Source organism: Portunus trituberculatus, chromosome 40, assembly GCF_017591435.1.
Source record: "Portunus trituberculatus isolate SZX2019 chromosome 40, ASM1759143v1, whole genome shotgun sequence".
In the NCBI taxonomy this organism is placed as follows: Eukaryota; Metazoa; Arthropoda; class Malacostraca; order Decapoda; family Portunidae; genus Portunus; species Portunus trituberculatus.
In genome coordinates, this window is record NC_059294.1 from 26,139,472 (window position 1) to 26,161,971 (window position 22,500).

At 42.4% G+C, this 22,500-nt stretch overlaps 1 protein-coding gene across 1 annotated transcript in view; it reads left to right on the plus strand.

Moving 5' to 3' along the window:
* Window positions 1–22,500, plus strand: part of LOC123515884 (endochitinase-like) — a 43,252-nt gene that overhangs the window by 16,981 nt on the left and 3,771 nt on the right. The window contains exons 6-8 of the mRNA XM_045274768.1: window positions 8,532–8,726; window positions 19,328–19,406; window positions 19,551–20,014. Of these exons, the coding sequence (XP_045130703.1) occupies window positions 8,532–8,726; window positions 19,328–19,406; window positions 19,551–20,014 (738 nt within the window). The remainder of the gene's footprint in view (window positions 1–8,531; window positions 8,727–19,327; window positions 19,407–19,550; window positions 20,015–22,500) is intronic.

Here is a 22,500-nt window from a genome sequence, read left to right on the forward strand (position 1 = left end):
ACTAAGGTCAGGTCATCTTATGGCTTGCTTCTCCGAGATGACAAGACAAACTGCAGTTATCCCCATGTCATCCCCATGCACATTTCTTATTCGCCTCAAATCTCATTCCTCCTCAAACTTTTCCCTTGTATACAGTAGGTCATTATCGGATTAAGAAGGTCACCTGGTCACTTCCGAATACCGCCTCTCTCTCTCTCTCTCTCTCTCTCTCTCTCTCTCTCTCTCTCTCTCTCTCTCTCTCTCGATGAAGAAGAGGAAAAAGAAACAACAACAAGATTAAAATGACCTGACTGAGCACCACCTGCGGTGGTCAGAAGATCCTGGCCGTGGCAACTTCACACAGCATGTCTGTCACATATTCATAGCACTTTAACCTTATTAGATTCTACACTCATAACACTAAGTAACTTGATTAGAACCTAAGTGAATATAGGTATCTGCAGCCATTAAAACCCATTACAATTTAGTAACTGCCGATTCGCTGATGAATGCCCAGCGTCCTTTGAAAGCCTATATGATTCACGTGAGGGCGGTGAGCATAACCATGTTCTTCCTTACACCTGTTTAGCTGTGAGCTGCTTGTCTTGTGTGTGTCTGTGTGTGTGTGTGTGTGTGTGTGTGTGTGTGTGTGTGTGTGTGTGTGTGTGTGTGTGTGTGTAATTCACCTTGGTCTGCTGCAGTCTCAGCCGAGACAGCCAGGTGTTACCCTACAGACCTAGCTTAGAGCTCATTACTTCCGATCTTTGGGTAGGTCTGAGATTACACACAACACACACCGAGACAGCAAGGTCACAACTCCTTGACTAACATCCCGTACCTACTCAATGCTAGATGAACAGGGGCTACAACACGTGAAAGGAGACAGCCCATCATCTCCTGCCCAGCCGGAGAATGGAACCCCGGTCCTCTGGCTTGTGAGACCAGCGTTCTAACCCACTGAACTACAGTGTGTGTGTGTTGTAAAGAAAACTGAAGAGGGAAGGAGGTAGATTTACGAGTATACTCCCGAGGGAGCCTCTTACTCGTAATAGTTCACACTGTCATAAAGGTCACTGCGGTCACTTTTGTTTGGAAAATGGAACGGGCTTTGTAAAATTCTCTCCGTCATGACTCGCTGGATAGACTTTAATGCTGCCACCTGAGGAAATAACTTTGTTACGCCAGACAAGTATGCATGTTCTCCACAGGCTTCGTGTATTGCAGTATTGTCTCCAGGAGACTGGTAACAATCCTTGGAGAACGGTACCTACACTGGGCAGAACATGTAAAGTTTAATATTTTGTGCAAGTGAATTAGATAGAACAATAGCGAGTCCAACACTAGGCTTCTCTCTGTCGCTGTGTTTGTCTCTGGTCTTACCACTAACTACTATTTTTGACTTTTTGTTCTTCTAACCTCTTCCTCTTACCGTTTCCGCTCGTCCCACTGGAGTGCCGACTGTTCAGCGACCCTTCTCAATCAATAAAAAATGGGGGTCATACGCAGGGGGCGCGTCACCTATGGTGCCACTCCAGGCAGTCACGAGTCTCCATGTAGGCTCCCTTCCCGTGCCAAGTAACTCCCAGCAACATGCCGCAGCCATGAGTTCTGTGGACATCCCCTTGGCCTCCTCCATGCAGGGTTATCTTTTTTGGAGACAACCCGATATTCAGGATTGGCTTCCAGGTAGTGTGACACATGCCCATATAGTCGCAGTTGGCGGTGATGGACAATGCTGGTGATTGGCCTCAAATCGGTCTCATGGAGTAATCCCTGATTTGACACAAAATCATACCAGCGGTACCCCATGATCCTGCGAAGGCATCTAGTACCAAAGATATCAATTCACCTCTTCAGATCAGTGTTCAGCATCCATGTCTCACAACCATAGAGTAAGACAGGGTTCACCAGCGACTTGAAGATCCGAATCTTTGTCTGTCTGCACCTGGTACTGACAACGCCAAATACTTATTTTGAATGAGTCTACAACGCCATGGGCCAAGCCAATCCGCCGTATAGCTTCCTAGCTCGACTCGCCATTGTTACGTACTACACTACCAAGGTATGTGGAATTTTCTGAGATCTCAATGTCCTCGCCACACGCATGGGCAGATTGTACTGTTTCATCCAGTTAACCTCCAAACACATAGACCTTGGTCTTTGGCCAGGAGACCTGGAGTCCCAGGGGCTTCGCCTCTTCGTGCAGTGCCTCTAGAGCCATTACCAGAACCTCTAGTGACTCAGCAAAGATTACTGCATCATCGGCAAAAACAAGATCTGTAATCTCAGTATTGCTGACAGATGCTCCACAATGACTTTGGTCTACAAGTCTGCCTAATACCCAGTCCATGCAAATGTTGAAAAGTTATGGAGCAAGCATGCATCCCTGCCTCACTCCCATATTCACAGGGAAGAAACTTGACATGCCCTGTCCACACTTCACAGCACTCATAGTCCGGGAGCAGAGTCCAGTTAATAGACTAATAATCCTTGCAGGAATCCCACGGAGACACAAAAGATCCCAAAGTGTCTTTCGATGCACTGAATCAAATGCCTTCTTGTGATCAACACAGGCTGCAAGCATCCCTTGTCAAAACCTACGTTGGCGCTCCACCAGTACAGGAAGCGCTAGGATCCAGTCAGTTGTTGACTTTTACTGGGCATGAACCCAGACTGTTCAGGTCTCTGGTGTTTCAGCAGGTGATTGCGGATACGCATCAAGAGAAAATGGGCAAGCACCTTGCCTGGTACGCTGAGCAGTGTTATATCGCGGTAGTTGTTGCAGTCCTGACGGTCCCCTTTCCCCTTCCAGATACGGGGAATGGTACCTGAATGACATACAGTAGTCAAGATAGCATGCAACCCAAAGATCGTGGCATAAACCCCAGCTTTGAGCAGCTCCGCATTGATATTACAGATGCCAGCTACCTTTCCACCCCTTAACTTTGCTACATCCTCTTTGACATCATCAATGGAGGTTGCAGTTTCGTCAATGGGTGGATCAACATCCAGTATCTGTAACCCTGCAGTTTAGAGCTGTCCGCTTGGAGGATCCACCATAAACAGCTGCTCAAAGTACTCAGCCCAACGAGCCATCTGCCCATCTGTGTCCGATACAAAGTGACCATCTGCTGTTCGGATAACGCTTGCCTGAGATGTAGACTTGGAGCAGAGTTTCTTCAGGGCTTGATAGGCAGGTCGGAGGTCATTAGCATTTAAATGAGACTCTACATTCTCAGCGAGACCCTTACATACCTCTCCTTGTCTCTCCTCAGGAGAGCTCTAGTCCTACGTGACAGAGCCCTGTACTGGTCGTGGTTCCCAGTAAGTTTGGCAGCGCGACTCTCCTCAATACTGTCCAGCGTCTCTACCGAGGCGAAGCCACTCCGTGACCTTGGGCGCTCCCCAACGCATTCCTTGGCAGCCTCAAGAGTCTCACGTTTGAAGGTATCTCATAGTTCTACCGGGTCATCAATGGTGTTGAGCACTTCAAACCTATTGGAGACTGTTACTGCATACTCTTGGGCACATGTCAAGTCCTTCAGTTTCTCAAGATGAAACACAGTGTGGTCACATCTTGGAGGCTTTCTGGACTTGACATGCAGCTAGAGTGTTGCAACAACAAGCCTGTGATCAGTCACAAAGAACTTGGCACTCCGAAAAACCCTGCAGTTCTGAAGGATCCTTCAACAAATATTAACAAGGATATGGTTGATCTCTTCGCTACCCCTCCAGCATTGCTATACAAAGTCCAGTGGTGCAGCGCTGGTCTCTGATACCAAGAACCTGCAATTCTTAACTTTATGGATCTTGCAAGATTCAGAAGGAAAGAGCTGTTGTCGTCCCTGGCACCAGAGGCATGGGGACCAACACATAACTCGTAGCCGGCTCTCTCAGTGCCAGTGACAGCATTAAAGTTGCCCAAGAGAATAAGTGCATCATGACAGAGACACTGGTCCAGTGCAGAGTCGAGTTTGGCATAGAACATCTCCTTCTCTTTAGTTCTGCACACCTCGGTAGGAGCGTATAATGTAACAACAGACATGAAGCCTAGACTGTGCTTCAGCCTTGGCTGCATTATGCGCTCATCAACCGGAGTAACCTCTACAATGGATGGCTGCAGTCTGCTGGAGACACCTATGGCTGCTCACGTAAAATCAGCTTGGTCGCCGGTGATCATCAGGAGGAGACAGGAAGGAAACAGGAAGGTCTTTATGGAGACAGTAGAGTCGTAGATAGGAAGCGGAGGACGCCATAGTTTGATGACCATTTTTCAATGTCCTGAAAACTTACGCAGCTCAGTTGCCATCAAATTGGATTGTGGTAGGAAGGCACGAGGAATTTCTTGCTGCACTTTCAAATTCTACAACCAAGTAAAAAAATTACTGGTAGTTTCTGGCTACGCTAAGTAAAGCCACAGTAGCTTATTATTCATAACATTCACTATTCTCATAATGTTACATGACACAATAGTTAACTCATTGTTCATGGTAACAGAGTGACCATCAGATTCCCCTCTTAAAAATATAAGTCTAACGGGACGCCAAAGGGTCCCTCAGATGTCGTCCTGGACTCCAAAGCAACGCTTGAGAAAGGCCAACGTCACCTGAGGAACGTTCAAATGCGTTCAAAGGAGGCATAGTGAAGACCTATTGATCACTGAAAAAGCGCGAACGGCGCCTGTGGAGTGCTGCAAGGATGCTTACGTCATCCTAGGGTGGTAACAAGGACGTAGTGGTCGCTCACGGAACGCCAGAAATTGGGACAAAAATAGATGTAACGCAGTGGGAGCGCAGGTCGGACACCTCTCCTGTTGAAGACCCCAAATGCCTTGACACCTCTCTCAACTTTTTCTACATTAACTTCTGCAACATTCGCGGTCTTAGATCTAATTTTCAATTTGTGGAACACCACCTCTCCTCTACTAAACCTCATCTTCTTTTCCTCACCAAAACACAGCTGTCTGAGGCAACTGACAGTAGCCCCTTCTTTGTTCCCTCCTACTTTCTCTATTCTCATTTTCATTCCAAAGCTGGATGTTGCGTCTATGTGCACAACGACTTAACTTGCTCTCGTGCCCACGCTCTTGAGTCTTCCGAATTTCCCACCATCTGGTTACGACTTAACAGTCACTCTCAAACTAAATTCATCTGTGCTGTTTATCTCTCCCTAACTCTTCTGACTATAGTAAATTCTTTGACTACTTAACTTCTAAAGTGGAGCACATTCTGTCCCTCTACCCTTTCGCTGAGATTTCCATTCTTGGAGATTTCAATGTTCACCACCAGCTTTGGCTTTCCTCTCCCTTCACTGACCACCCTAGTGAACTAGCCTTCAAATTTGCTATCCTCCATGACCTAGAATATTCCTGACCGGCTTGGAGACACGCCCAACATTCTTGATCTCTTCCTCACCTCTAACCCTTCTGCTTATGCTGTCACCCTTTCATCTCCGTTGGGCTCCTCCGATCACAATCTCATTTCTGTATCTTGTCCTATTTCTCCAATCCCTCCGCAGGATCCCCCAAAGCGAAGGTGCCTCTGGCGTTTTGCTTCTGCCACTTGGGGGGACCTGAGGAGGTATTACGCTGATTTTCCCTGGAATGATTATTGCTTCATGTCAGAGACCCATCTCTTTGTGCTGAACGCATAACAGAGGTGTTAGTATCTGGCATGGAGGCGTACATTTCTCATTCTTTTTCTCAACCTAAACCTTCTAAACCTTGGTTTAACTCAGCCTGTTCTCGTGCTATACATGATAGAGAGGTTGCCCACAAAAGGTACTTGAGCCTTCCATCTCCTGAATCTCATGCACTTTATATCTCTGCCCGGAATCATGCCAAGTCTGTTCTTCAACTTGCCAAACACTCTTTCATAAATAGGAAATGTCAAAATCTTTCAAACTCAAACTCTCCTCGTGACTTCTGGCATCTAGCCAAAAACATCTCAAATAACTTCACTTCTTCATCTTTCCTCCTTTATTTCATCCTGATGGCACCACTGCCATCTCTTCTGTCTCTAAAGCTGAACTCTTTTCTCAAACCTTTGCTCACAACTCCACCTTGGACGATTCTGGGCTTGTCCCTCCCTCTCCTCCTCCCTCTGACTATTTCATGTCTACAATCAAAATTCTTCGTAATGATGTTTTCCATGCCCTTGCTGGCCTAAACCCTCGGAAGGCTTATGGACCTGATGGGGTCCCTCCTATTGTTCTCAAAAACTGTGCTTCTGTGCTTGCACCTTGCCTGGCCAAACTCTTCCAACTTTGTCTATCGACTTCTACCTTTCCTTCCTGCTGGAAGTTCGCCTACATTCAGCCTGTTCCTAAAAAGGGTGACCGTTCTAACCCCTCAAACTACCGTCCTATAGCTTTAATCTCTTGCTTGTCTAAAGTTTTTGAATCTATCCTGAATAGGAAGATTCTCAAACATCTGTCACTTCACAATCTTCTGTCTGATCGCCAGTATGGCTTCCGTCAAGGTCGCTCTACTGGTGATCTTCTGGCTTTCCTTACTGAGTCTTGGTCATCCTCTTTAGAGATTTCGGTGAAACTTTTGCTGTTGCGTTAGACATATCAAAAGCTTTTGATAGAGTCTGGCATAAAGCTTTGATTTCAAAACTGCCCTCCTACGGCTTCTATCCTTCTCTCTGCAACTTTATCTCAAGTTTCCTTTCCGACCGCTCTATTGCTGCTGTGGTAGACGGCTACTGTTCTTCTCCTAAACCTATTAATAGTGGTGTTCCTCAGGGTTCTGTCCTGTCACCCACTCTCTTTCTATTATTCATTAATGACCTTCTTAACCAAACTTCTTGCCCTATCCACTCCTACGCTGATGATACCACCCTACATCTTTCCACGTTCTTTCAGAGACGTCCAACCCTTCAGGAAATCAACAGATCACGCGGGGACGCCACGGAACGCCTGACTTCCGATCTTTCTAAGATTTCCGATTGGGGCAGAGAAAATCTAGTAGTTTTCAATGCCTCAAAACTCAATTCCTCCATCTATCAACTCGACACAACCTTCCAGACAACTATCCCTCTTCTTCAATGACACTCAACTGTCTCCTCTTCCACAATGAATATCCTCGGTCTGTCCTTTGCTCATAATCTTAACTGGAAACTTCACATCTCATCTCTTGCTAAAACAGCTTCTATGAAGTTAGGTGTTCTGAGGCGTCTCCGCCAGTTTTTCTCGCCCCTCCAACTGCTTACTCTGTATAAGGGCCTTATCCGTCCCTGTATGGAGTACTCTTCGCATGTTTGGGGGGGTTCCAGTCACACAGCTTTGCTTGATAGGGTGGAATCGAAAGCTCTTCGTCTCATCAACTCCCTCCTCTGACTAACTGTCTTCAGTCTCTTTCTCACCGCCGAAATGTTGCATCCCTTTCTATATTTTATCGCTATTTTCATGGTAACTGTTCTACTGATCTTGCTAACTGCATGCCTCCCCTCCTCCTGCGGCCACGCTGCACAAGGCTTTCTTCTTCCTCTCATCCCTATTCTGTCCAACTCTCTAATGCAAGAGTTAACCAGTACTCTCAATCATCCATTCCTTTCACTGGTAAACTCTGGAACTCCCTCCCTGCATCTGTATTTCCGAATTCCTACAACTTGTCTTCTTTTAAGAGGGAGGTATCGAGACATTTGGTCCCCTAATTCTGGCTGACGGTTTTAGCACTTTTTACACTTTTTAGAGAGCCAGCACTCAAGTGGGCCTTTTGTAACTTTCTTTTTTTGGCCTTGGCTGGCCCTCTTCCCTACGTAAATAAAAAAAAATTATTAATCCCACCAAAAAAACTTTTTTTCCATTTTCCAGCGACCTCGATGCAACCCATCCATTTTTGCAGCGCAGCAAAGAGGCTCAACGGTCGTTATCCAGTGGCACGAGGGCTTTTACTTACTAACGCTTGCTGGCTCAATACCTCCTTTTATACAATATCTGTTACATCTAGGTAATTCTAATATATTATAGAATCTTCTCTATCATCTTTATTAGACAACATAAGAGAAACAGCTCCACAATACATGAATACAAGATTAAACCTTCACCAAAACTATGTTAGCCAAGGCTTTGCCACCACGCCATAAGAGAAAGGGCTAACCCAGCTAGTGACTCATTGTCTGCAGTCCAAATGTTCTGAAATATTTTTAGACAATTTCCATCACAACACTATAATTGTTCAATGTGCTTACATTATTACTTGTCAGTGGCACATAACGCAGAAGATAATACATAAAAACATTAGAAAAAAAATTATAGATATCTTTGAATTTGATGCTTGCTGTCATAAAGGAAAACATTTTGGGAGTCAAGAGAATTAAGCCATCATGTCGTTTTATATTCAAAAGTTAAATAATCACATCGATATAGGTGGGTATTTGCTTGTAAAACACAATATATTTTCATTATTTATAATTCAATTTAATTTCAGAATCTGTATTTGCCGCAATAAATAACACTTAAATAAATATCCACTTTCCTATCATATGGGCAAAAAAATTATCTTTCTTTTCTGTTTCACGACAGCTTCCACTTACTTTTCTTTTCAGAATGACGGTTTGCAGCTATGGGTCAACCTGGGATGTCCAAAGGATAAGCTGATCGTTGGTGTTCCATTTTACGGGAGAACGTACACACTTGGGAGCCCCAACACAAATAGCCTGAGGGCGCCGGTTAAGAAATGGGAAGGCGGCGGGTTGCCCGGGAAGTACACTGGAGCCAAGGGCTTCCTTGCCTACTATGAGGTACATTTTCATCATCTCTCTCTCTCTCTCTCTCTCTCTCTCTCTCTCTCTCTCTCTGTAGTGGTTAGCAGTGACTTAGCACACTTGACTCACAACCGAAAAGGCTTGGGTTTAATGCCCGGTGTAAGGGAAGAAGATCCAGTCGCGGTCACGCCTCGCTCCCATAGCCCAGGTCAGGGATGTCATGATAAGTTCTTTAATGCCTTTAACAAAATATTTAGCAGTTATCTTTCCAATTGTTATATCTTTACCCATAAGTTTTTTGTAATGCTTTAGTCCCTGTCTCGTGATGATCAAATCACTGAATTGTTAGGCTAAAGTGATTTGCCAGTTTGCCTCGGGCATTATATTGGTATTAATATTAGTAGGTAGTGTAGTTGCTCCTACCCTTACGTTCGGCGTTAATCTGGCACTCAGCTTGATTTCTTACCACAGACACAGTTACATCCTACAGCCAAAACATACAAAGAACATGAGCAGAAAAGAAATTATGTTTAATATCAGTGTTATAACGAGGAATACTGTATCCTCTGGTACGACCTTGGGTCACTCAAAAAACCTGTTCAAATGAAGACAATCATCATGATTTCTCATACCATAATTCAATCAAAACGAAGCAGCCTTCCCTATCCTCTGCTGTTGACTTTTTTTCCGTAATGCTAAAGTCCCATGTCTCATGATCGAATCACTACTGTTAGGCGAAAGTGATTTGTGTATACGGGTGGGAGGAATATTGGGGAGGATGGGTAATATTATCCTGGGTCAAAATTACCCCTAGGGGAGATCTATCCTGGGACAGATTTCCACCTGGGGTAATCTTAGATAGGGGGGGGAGAGGAATACATACAGACTGGTGCACCGGGGGCGGTGAGGCACATGAGCAAGCCTTTTAGATTAATGTGTAACCCTTTTTCACCTAGGAGCAAGGTACGGGATGTAATTCGAGGGGTTGTTACTTGTTACTTGTTACTTGGGGTGTTTGTTCAAGGCTCTCCCTCAAAAGCAACTAGCATCTATAATTGTCTTTGATTTCCATGCCGTTAAAATCATAAACTTCCTTGAACAAATATGTCTTCAATTTTTTTTTTAAGATATCGATCCTGGCACAACCTTTAATATCACTTGGCAGTTTATTGTAAATCCTTGGTGCGCATCTTGCAAATACTCGACATCCCATATCAAGGTTATTTCTTGGCTCATGTAGTCTGTATGGGTCTGCATCGTGTTCCTTGGTATGTGCACAAATGTATGAGTGTCAGGGGTCATTTCTCTAATTTTCGCAGTATCATATTCACTCAGCCATGTTTCAATCAAAGCAAGAATATCCAGATTCTCATCATTAATTAAAGTTCTGATTTCTATTGTCTTGTTTCCAACTGACTGGACATTTAATAAACCACATTTCAACATAGAGCTCACAGCATTAGTAGCCATGATCTGTAATATTTCTGATCCTGTCAATCTCACTTTCCAACACAACACAACAACTATTATTCGCCGAGTGGTCAGTATTCTGTTTCTTAAACCTCACACAGTTTATGCATTTCTTCTCTGTAGATGTGCAATCCTTGGACTTGTGGTTGCCTGCACATTTAAAGCAAACGGGATGCTCACCATTTTTCTTGGCATTGCAGTTTGCCTCAGTATGACCATACCTTTGACAATGGTAACAGATAAGTGCATGATACCTGTCGCGAACCTGGTAAACTCCCCATTCAAGCTTAATCCTGTCCTGATGCTGATGCAACAACTGTCTTATCATTGGATCACATTTCATGATGTAATGAACTGTGCCCCCTGCTGCTGGTTTGCAAAAAATATTCTCAATCTTTGACTTGATATCAGGAACTGCTTGAAGGTAGTCATTTCTTGCAATAATTGTATCAATGATACCCTCCTTAGTCTCTTCCTTATGGACATTACATAGCATTATCTTGGGTTTAATTTTCTGAACAGATTTAGTTGTCAACTTTTCAACATTCTCCAGTTTCTGGGCTGCCTCATTTCTCAGACTCTCATCGGCAAACTTCATCACTATTTTTTTGCCATCATTAGCAAACTTTGTATCATTAATTTGCATTCCATCCAAAGCATGAGAAACTTCATTCTTTAGATTTGCTTCAGAATCCTGAGTTATCCCTACAACAAGCAGGTTCTTTTTCAGCCTCCTCTTCCTCTTCACATCCTACCAAGGTGTGGAATGTTCTGAGTCAGCAAAATCCAGCGACTCAGCAACTCCCGCCAAGCCTTCTGTTGCCTCCTCGACCTTGATACTTATCTCTTCCATTCTTGCCATCTTATTATCAACTATTTCCATCATCTTGTCAGCTTTAGCAGTAATGCTCTTCAAATCAGACTTAAAATCCTCAACATCATTGATGAATTTCTTCAGAGATGACACCTCAATGAAGCAAACATCACACAGATACCTCACGTTGCAGATATTTTCAGATTTAATCCCTGCCAAATTCACACATTTCGTATGAGCCCACCGGTTACACAGACAACACTTAATGGACTTTGTTATGTCTCCAGAATCAGAGCTACACTTATAACAGGACGAAGGTAATAATGCTGAAATGGCATATTTCTCCGCCATCTTGGAGTCTTCCACTCCTTTTCACTTATTTTCTATCTAGCGACAACACTTTCCATAAATGTTCCTGTTTTTTTTTCATCACAGGACATTCATACACCACTGTGCTCACTGAGAAGTCAGTGAGAGCCTTTTTTCATGCAATAATATGCGTGAAAAGCGGAGCACCACTGCAGAACTAGCAAGTACATGACCGCGCACTCTGTGGCCTCACTTTCCCGGTGTGGGAAGTGTGGTGTGACCTCGGTCCTAACCAAGGATTCTAAGGAGGATATACGGGTTCAATGGGCAGGCTGGAGGAATTGATTAGGGAACCTCGCTTCTAACAGATGGCGCGCGGGTCGTAGGTAGTAAGGGGGTGAGGGATGGGAGGATCTATCAGCGAGGGAGGATGAGCGCCGTTACAAGATTCAAACAGTCAGTCAGTCACGGGAAGGAGCGCAAGGCACATCAACCATTGCTCGCCTCCGCCTGGGCCACACCACGCTCAGTGCTCACTTGCATCGCCTACGTCTGTCTTGTGACCCCTCCTGCCCTTAGTGTAGGACTACCCTTGAGGCCATGGAACATTTCCTGCTTCAATGCCCACCTCTCCTCTCCCAACATACTGCATTACGCTCCTGGCCATCACAACACTCGACCTGCCCACCCTCTTGGCGGCCTCCAGATCGCAAGTAGCTGAAATGCGCCAGACGCTCTCTACCCATGATTGTTTCAAAAAGGTAAATGAGTGGAAAGAACAAACAAAAGGTGTTTCCAAATTTCTAACAAACTACATGAATCAGGTTGAGGTTCTCCTGATGTTTACTGCTGCTACACGGATGTGCAACTGGAGACTTCATTTCGCTAAGATGGAGGAGCTGTTGCCTTATTTTCATGCTCATGACCAGTACAACTATGGACGCTGGGGGCCACTCTATGTTGCAGACATGTTGGAACTGCAAAGCATAGACCCCGAGACTTGGCACTTTTTAGACGAAGGCAACTTTTCTATTACAAAACACAGTGTCCCTTTCACTGCGATTGATCCAGACCATGCCATTGAACAGGAGCACAAAAACATGAAGGTTAAAGGGGGATTTATTGGCATTACAGGAAAAGAGCAAGCCTTGGACAAGTACTTCATCATAGCCCCTACACTGTGCTGAATTATATAGGAATTCAAAGAATATGCTGGAATCGAAGCACACCAGCCAAGTTCTCTTCACCATGAACTTGTTGGAGCAAAAGGTGCCAAGAACATCTCATTTGTAGCAAAGATTTTCAATGTTCTTGCCAGAGAGGGAAATCCCTTCCTCAAGACTGACATGTTCAACCTTATGACATTTGCTGTCACACCTGATAGTGTTAGCAGAAACATTGAAAATCGTGACAAATTGGGGCAAGAGGCATTGGAAAATTTTGTCTCTACTCGGATGGTAGAAAAATCAGTTCCTTTCTGGGATGCTCAGAAGAACAACAACTCGACGTACTTCAAGGACGTAAGAGCCACAGTACAAATTAAAGTCAAAGGGCAGTTGGTATCCATTAAACAGGAAAGGTCACTGCTCTCTCGACTGCTTGTTGTGTGCAAGACTCGAAATGTCTTTTCAGTTAAAGATGCTATTACAGAATTTGAATTCAGTGTCGCTCCACCTTCCAACTTTCATCCAGATGGATCAATGATAATGCTCTCAGACAAATCGAAACTGGTACCTGCAGTCATGAAGTCACCACTACCATTGCCAGATGAGCTGAGCATCCCTGAACCAGTGAGGGCATCTTCCTCGGTCCTGATAATAGACGCAATGTGTATAGTGAACATAGTGCCCAAAACTCCCGAAATGTCAAATGCCCTGCACTTTGCAAAGAAGTTTGTTGACATCGTGGCCGACATGAGTGAACCTTATGGGGAGGTCAGAGTCGTTTTTGATCAGTACCTTGCTGGTTTTCTCAAGGAAACAACTCGCCAGAAGCGAACAGTTAACACAACAACAGTTCATTATCATGTCAATGATAACACTGAAATAAGAAACTTGAAGACGTTCCTCTCTCATGTGGACACCAAGGCAGAGTTAACAGAGTACCTCTCAGATAAACTCATTAGCCACTATGAAAATAAGCCAAAGAGAGTTGTTGTTATGCACCATACAACAATGAAAGCTAATCACTCATTATCTGACATTGTCAGTATGCCTGAGATGTGTGGATGTGGAGAGATATGTGAGAACGTTGTACTGGACAAACCTGTGGATGTAGATGAAACAGACTGAGATATCAGAAGTACTTTTTGCATTTGAGATGGAAGGTTAATGTTGGACATGATGCAGTGCAATTATGGCTTAATAAATGGTTGTGCAGTTTGATATAGCTAAGGCAAAAAAAAGTTGTAAGAATTAATAGTAATGTGCAACCTCAATTTCAACCTTCAGTATTGTAAGGAAATTAAGTTTTTAGGATGTCAAAGTGTGAATTTTTGTCTTTTGTTTGCACCAATAAACGCCAGAAATGTATTATTAAAGGTTAAATACAGATTAAAAACCTCTAAGTTGAGTTATTTCTATTGCTCCGTCATGAAGACCTGGTTCACATATTGCAGTTTTAGCCCATTCAGCAAGCTAAATATAGGTTCTTTCAATAGGTCAATACTGTATCCCAAATGTGTCTGTGAACATAACAACAAGTTTAACTTTGCTCCATGATACGTAGGTAAACCCTAAATAACGAGAAACTAGAGTTGGCGAAAAAAACGAAGTAGTATACAATTGCTGCCTGACTATGGCCACTACCACCAACTTCTGCCACACCTCCAAGAACATGATCCTGATTTCTGCAGATGTTACCTGCAGATGGACTACGCCATGTTCAAAGAAATATTGTAGTGAATTACACCTCGAATGAATAGACAGGACAGAAATTGGAGGAAGGCACTGAAATCAGGCCTACGTTTGGCCATTATACTGCGCTTCATGGCCACGAGGCAAGTCTACAAAATCTTCAATGACTTATTATTGTGTTGTTATCATCCAGGACTTGACTTGCAATTGTGATTGACCGTGGGATATCGTGTTATTGTTGTGTTAAGTTCGTTGTTATAGTTCCATTATCGTCTGGTTTTTGGTCAGTTATTGTGCTATCATCTGGATTGTCTTACAGTTTTTGGACAGCAATGAATATGACGACCAAGAAACGAATACATTGAATGCCACACAACAATCACAAGAATGTACGCCGATAGCGATATGATAGGTTTGTAACAGTTTTTTCGACTCGCTTTCCTTCACACTTGTAACATGTAATACATTTAGTGTTTCCGATTCATACCTTGACGCTCTTTCAATGTAAGGTTTCATAAGGTTAACATGAACAAGTTGACTGTCATTACGTCTATCAGGCGTCCTGACCACATAATTAGTTGGAGAAATTCTCTTTGTGATGACATACGGTTCTGAATATTTACTTTTGAGTGGAGCTCCAGGGATGGGGAAGAGAACTAACACCTTGTCCCCTGGCACAAAGGAGCGTTGCACTGCTTTCTTCTGTTGTGTGATCATACGAGCTTGTGATGCTTAAAGTTTTGTTGAGCAAGATGTCGAACTGTGGCAAGTTTCTCCCGCAGGGTATCTAGGTACTCAGCTACAGTGAGGTTGTGTACAGATGTAGGCTGGAGCCACCGTTCTTTCAAAACCTTAAGAGGACCTCTAACCTCTCGTCCAAACAATAATTCAAAAGGCGAGAAACCTAGACTTTCCTGGGGGCTTTCTCTGACGGCAAACAATAACTAGTCAATGTTCTCATCCCAATCCCTGTTGCTCTCGAAGCAGTATTTCTTCAACATTGACTTCAAAGTTTGGTGGAAGCGTTCCAGGGCGCCTTGTGACTGTGATCTGTAAGCTGAGGAAGTTACATGGTGCACATTTAGTTCTTTAATGATCTGTTCAAATAAGTGGCTGGTGAAATTTGTTCCTCTATCAGTCTGAATAATGCTAGGAATTCCCATGCTGGTAAAGAAGTGTAAGAGGTGTTTGACAATCATCTTGGCTGTGATTTGCTTTAAAGGAATGGCCTCAGGATAACGAGTAGTAGGATCCAGGAGGGTTAATAGATACTCGTTTCCTCGCTTTGTTCTAGGTAGGGGACCAACACAATCTATATTTATCTTATCAAATGGTTCTGAAGTCACAGGAATTGCAGTGATAGGAGATGGAGGAATTGTTTGATTAGGATTACCAGCTAATTGGCAGACATGACAAAATTTAACAAAATCCTTTACATTTTTGTTAAGGTCAGGCCCAAAAAAAATATTAACTATCTTAGCACGGGTCTTCGTAATGCCTAGGTAACCAGCCTGCCCATCATGTGCTAACCTTATTATGGACTGGCGTACCGATTGAGGCACCACGCTCTGATGAACATCAGCCCACGTATCTGAGTCAGGGAGATGAGGGGGTCTAAAAAGCCTCAGAAGAACTCCGTCTTCGTAATAGAAGCGGGGTATTTTGGTGGAAGGGTAATCCACGGCCTCATGACGGACCTGCGTTAACGAGGGATCCGACTGTTGAGCTGTGATGAGGTCCTGTTTAGAGAATGAATTAGCATACACATTTTCAGTGGAAGTGGAGGGAGGAGGAGACTTGACACGGGTGGATTGTGCCCTAGTGACAGCACAAATGGGGAAATCATATGAAGGAGGTTCCTGATCACAGGGTGATGGAGGAACGTCAGTGACAAGTGGGGCTGGAATCACTTGCGCACCTGCAACGTCGTTCCCTAGCAACAACTGGACATGGGGAACGGGCAAAGGTTGTTTAGTAACACCTACTTCCACTGTACCAGTAAAGATGGGGGATCTTAAGAACACCTTAGCTAAGGGGTATGAATCTTGAGAGGTGAGGCTAGAGAGAATTACACGTTCCCCTGTATAGACTCCACTAATGTCTTTAATGGCGTCTTCATGCAACACCGGTTTAGCGGCGCCAGTGTCACGGAGGATAGTGACAGGAAGGGCAGGAGCGTCTTGTGCGAGTGACAGCTTTCCTTGGGTAGTGAAAGGAGAGAACAAGTCCTATGGATCATGAGTAGCAGATGAGGCAACAGGCTTATATGATGTTAAATCACGACTAGCGGGTGAATGAGAGCGAAGGAGGCCCGATGCTAAACATGATCAACGATTTACGATTGTAGCCGAACAACACTGGTTACAATTGTCCCGAAGCCATGGTTCCAGTCCAGGATGCCATTTCCCTAACCTGCTTTTTAAGGGACGGACGACGGTATACTGGAATGAGTGACATTGCGTCACGGTACTTATTCACTGAACGCTTGCCGTCGCGTGTACCAAAAGTACGGGTAGCGAGTAAGTACGAAACTGGTGAGTGTTTCGCCTTTACACTGAGTAACGTAACTACCACCACTGCACGGGTCCTGTCACGGGTCCATTAAATGTTACGGCGGGTGTAACACTTATTTAAAGAAAACTAACAATATAACAATATTCTTTAATCAACAAAAACACATGAATATTATATCCAAAACCAATACAAATATCCCGTGCAGCGGAGAATGAACTAACACAATACCTAACCCTAATACACAAATCCTAACATCTAAATTCTAACACACAAGTCCTGACCTTAAGAGAGAGAAATACGGTAGGCAATAGCAGCTAAGTTATACATTACGTTACTCAGTGTAGAAGTGACGCCCGGTGCACACTCAACAGTCCATGGAGTCGCACTCGCAGCTCCACCACGATTCACAGCAGGAGTGGGAGGTGAGGGTGGAACCAGAACCAGGAGCGAACTCCTCGCCTTGATGGGCCTTTCTTCTCAAATCGCCTCCGTTTTGAAGCCTGGCGCTTCACTATAGTCCTATGGACGGCGAAATGAGCGAACGCCCAGCGTTTCATTGGTCTTGAGAGTGATGAGACGACTGAACGAGGCAGGGCAAGTAGCGTCGAACAGGGAAGCGGTCGTAACAATATATATATATATATATATATATATATATATATATATATATATATATATATATATATATATATATATATATATATATATATATATATATATATATATATATATATATATATATATATATATATATATATATATATATATATATATATATATATATATATATATATATATATATATATATATATATATATATATATATATATATATATATATATATATATATATATATATATATATATATATATATATATATATATATATATATATATATATATATATATATATATATATATATATATATATATATATATATATATATATATATATATATATATATATATATATATATATATATATATATATATATATATATATATATATAGCTGAAATCTATTGACCTATAGTCTGACCAGCCTTAATTTACGGCTAAGGGGGACGAGCGTCTCTGTACAGTGTTGCCACGTTTTCACTACTGTTCTGTTAATCTCTCTCTCTCTCTCTCTCTCTCTCTCTCTCTCTCTCTCTCTCTCTCTTACTAAAGAATCAAAGGTAAGCAGAGAGAGTCATTTTAATTGTATATATATATATATATATATATATATATATATATATATATATATATATATATATATATATATATATATATATATATATATAAGTGAGTGGCACGAGGTCAGTCACGTCGCCACCACAATGTGTCAAGGCCACCAGCTGGGTGTGGAAGAGTTGCCGCTCACAAGTGAAAAATGCTTCTTTTTTTTTTTCACTTAGGTATTGGCATATACCTACTATTTTGTAAAAATAGAAACTACACATTAGCTTGGCTTACGAATTATGAATGCGATTATGCCTCACCCTTGAAATTACTGTAAAAGCCAGTAAATGTGAGCATTTTATCTTATAATTATAGCAACATCTGGTACTACAAGGTGAGGCTATTCGGCCTGGCCAGGCTGGGTTCATCAGTATTGCCGCCACTCACAAGACTTCTACTATTTTTTTTTTTTTTTTTACTTTGGATAATAGATTTTTTTTTTTCCATGCTCATTATCTTATATCTGTAACGCTGATATTATTACACACCCTAAACATACGCTAAGTACCATTATAAGTTACTACAGTTGATATCAGCAACACTGTTGAATATGTTTGCCATGTTTGTATGGTACTATGTAGTTTTTTATGCATATGATGGTTACTGTTGATTCAGCCATCTATATGCACAAGTCGAAATTTTATACATCTGAATTGATGGTATTTGCGATGCCTTGTACACCAATAACTTCCATTTCACATCGCATTTTTTGGAAACGTGGCAACACTGTAGAGTTCCCCTCGCCCCCCCATAGCCGTAAATTAAGCTCGGTCAGACTATAGTCCCCATGTCTCAATATTCTATTCCAGCTTTTATTTTATTCTATTTTTTTTTTTTTTTTTTACACCATAGCGGAGGTAGACCTAAATCTATTACAAATGATACTGGACAGGGATGTGGCCTACCATCCACATTCTTTCTATTTCACATAAATAAATTTCTAAGCTATCCACAGTTCTTGTCCTATCATTTCTAACACTGGTTACGTTGCATAAGACTCTCCTAATTCCTATCCCTATCTTACTTACATTACTACTAATGCAAAAGATGGCCAGTATCTTTCATCTCCTTCCATGGTAAACTCTAAAACTCAAACTGCTTCTGTTGTTTCTCTTTCCTTTGACTATTAAGATCTTACTTAGTATTGAAACTGGCCAACCTGTATGACTCTTTCTCTGAATTATAAAGGTGGAAAGTTGAACGAGTATTTTCTTCCAACAATTATTTTGTTTGTGACTAGTTTCTCTAACATACCATATAAAAATGTAAAGATAGGCTATACATCATTGCCAAATAAAAATCATTGTTAGCAATCACGTGCCATAAACTGCCATACCTACTGAATAAAATTCTTATAAATTTGATAAATGGCATGGGTGTAATCACTGCTTTAGAGAATAAAAAATTACGCTTGGTTTTAGATCTCTGTTAATGTACCATTGTTATTTGACAGATTTGTGAAATGATGCAAAACGATAAGGCTTGGGCTGATAAGTGGGACGACATAGGGAAATGTCCCTACACCCACAAAGGTAAGCTTTGTTTTTCAATCTTTATGCTCTAGTATCGATTTTTATATTGTGAATGACTTCGCAAATATCAGTGAAATAAAATATGAATCTGGTTGTGGCAGTGGCAATGATACTGTTGAGGTAATCTTAGTGATATTGCGACAGGTAACCAGTGGGTAGGCTACGAGAATGCAAAGAGCCTGCAGATCAAGATGGACTTCATCAAAGCAAATGGCTACGGTGGGGCCATGGTTTGGGCCATCGACATGGATGACTTTCATGGAACATGTGGACCCACTAACCCGTTGATAACAATTCTTTACAATAGCATGAACAATTACAAAGTGCCCGTTCCACCGATCACCACTACGACCCCAAGATCGACCTATTGGAAACCATGGACACCGTCTTCTACTACTCCCCTCTCCACTAAAATTCCTACCATTTCAGCCACCCCTTCCACACCCATCATACAAACTGATGTTTCTGTTGGTCCAACGGATATAGTAAATGTTCCTTCTAAGCCCCCAAAGACTCAGTCACCATCTATTAATTATCCCACAGCCCAAACGCCTACTAAGGATTGCAGCACAGGTGAAGAGTTCTTGCCTCATAGAGACTGCAGGAAGGTAAGTACTTCTTCACTAATTCCAAGTTTTTCCACACCTTTATAAACCTTCATACAAATATGGAAGATTAACATTTAAATAAAAACAATAGCAGCAGCAGCAGAAGCAGCAGCAGCAGTAGATGTAATAATACTAGTAGCTTTTGTATTTTTCGCACAAGGGTGTGTTTGTCTGGATGTAGATTTTGGAGGAGTGAGCCAAAATCCACGTTGCTCTCCAACTGGATAGCATCGATGGACGTGGAATCACTTTTCACTAAAGTTCCTGTTGATGAAACTATAGAATACATCTGCCAACGCATACACCACGAAGGCGAGAGTAAATTCACAATCCCAGAGGACTCACTGCGTGCATTACTACAAGCATGCGCAAAAGAAGTACCTTTCTATGGCCCCGACGGAAAAATGTACGTTCAATGTGATGATGTTGCTATGGGATCACCACTCGGCGTCCTCTTCGCTAACTTCTATATGGGGAACATCGAAGAGAAGATCTTCATGCCACACCCAGAACTCAAGCCATCGACATACACAAGAAATATCGGTGACATCGTCATCAGCACAAACAACGAGGGACAAATTCTGCAACTCATCGATGAATTCAAGAAAAATTCCTGCCTCAACTACACGCATGAGATCGAAGAGGACAAAAAGCTTCCATTCCTTGATGTGCTAATCGGTTCACTGTGAAAAATCTTCATTCTCCACATCCGTATACGTCAAGTCAACCAACCTTGGTTTCTGCCTTAATGAAAAGAGTGATTGCCCGGAGAAATATCGTCACAGCGTCATCAACGCTTTTGTCAAACACGCTCTCACACACTCCTCCACATGGAAAGCCATCAACGCCGAGCTACGAAGTCTCGCAACTACTCACCAGCAACGGATACCACAGAAAGAAATCGATGACGTTATACGAAGAAGAATGGATGCCTTCATGTCAGAAAACAAGTTGAAAACAGAAGAACCAAGCATCACGCTGTATTGCAAGAACACTATGTCCACGGCGTACAAAAACGAAAAAGCAATAAAGAAAATCATCTGCAGCAATGTCACTCCTACCAGCGCAGACACAAGGCTCAACCTTGTCATATATTACAAGTCATGCAAGACCGCCAACCTCGTCATGAAAAACAGCTGTTTGCCTCCAGTGAGCCCCTTGCGGGAAGTAAACGTCGTGTACCAACACAAATGCACTGTTGGTGATTGTAGTCACCTAAATTCAAGGTACGTTCATCGGCTACACAACTACTATCCTGTCAAAGGGGATCACCGCTTACCTCCAAGATGGCGCAATACGCAGCCACTACGTTAGCGAGTACGGCATCGTGCTGAAGAGAGAGCACATGGAGCAAAACACCGAAATCCTAGAAAAAGTTGACATCAAGAGACTCAAGATGACGGCTTATATATTCAGAGAAACCTACTATCAACATCCAACAGCAAACAAAAGTTTCCCTGCTCTCCAAGCGGCAACCACGTAGCCCCATCCAAGCTGCAAGCTGATTGCCTCTCACAGTCCCACACACCTATCGCGTCCGCTCACTCCACCAGAATTTACATCCAGACAAACGCACCCTCGTGCGAAAAATACGAAAGCTTCTTTAAAAAATGAATGATGTTCAAATTGCTATAGACTTCAACAACACATGCATATATATATATATATATATATATATATATATATATATATATATATATATATATATATATATATATATATATATATATATATATATATATATATATATATATATATATATGGTGTAGCAACATAACTTCTTTTTTCCGAAAGGCAATAAAACAAGATGTATAAATCAGAAAGGTTTTAATTTTGTTTCATAATGATAGTACATATTTCAAGTTTAGTTTCACACAGTTTTGAAAATCATATAAGGTAGGTGACGTCCCCCATTGTCCATACACTGCATAAACCGATTTCGGGTGTTTGCCATGACCCTCATCAGCGTATCAGCGGGTAAATTGGCAATTTCTTCTCGGATGTTGGCCTTCAAGTCTGGTAGGCTTCTCGGGCAGTTGACATAAACACGGGATTTAAAATATCCCCACAAATAAAAATCACAAGGTGACAAATCGGGGGAACGGGCTGGCCACTCCAAATAGCCCTTATTGAAATTAGGCGCTCTGGAAAGTGTTCCCTCAAAACAGCCATCGATACCTTTGAAGTGTGAGCCGTTGCTGCGTCCTGTTGAAACCAAATATCCCCTAGGTCCAATTCTTTAATTCGTGGAAAAAAAAATTCCTCCAACATGTTTACATACCGGTCTGAATTCACTGTCACTGTGACCTCATTTTCTTAAAAAAACCAAGGACCAACAATTCCAGTGGAGGAAATTGCACACCACACTGTGACTTTAGACCAGTGGTTCTTAACCTGGGGTACCTGTACCCCCAAGGGATACGAAACCTTAAACCTAGGGGTACGAGACATGGCAGCCAGTGCAATGGTACCGTATATTTATCATG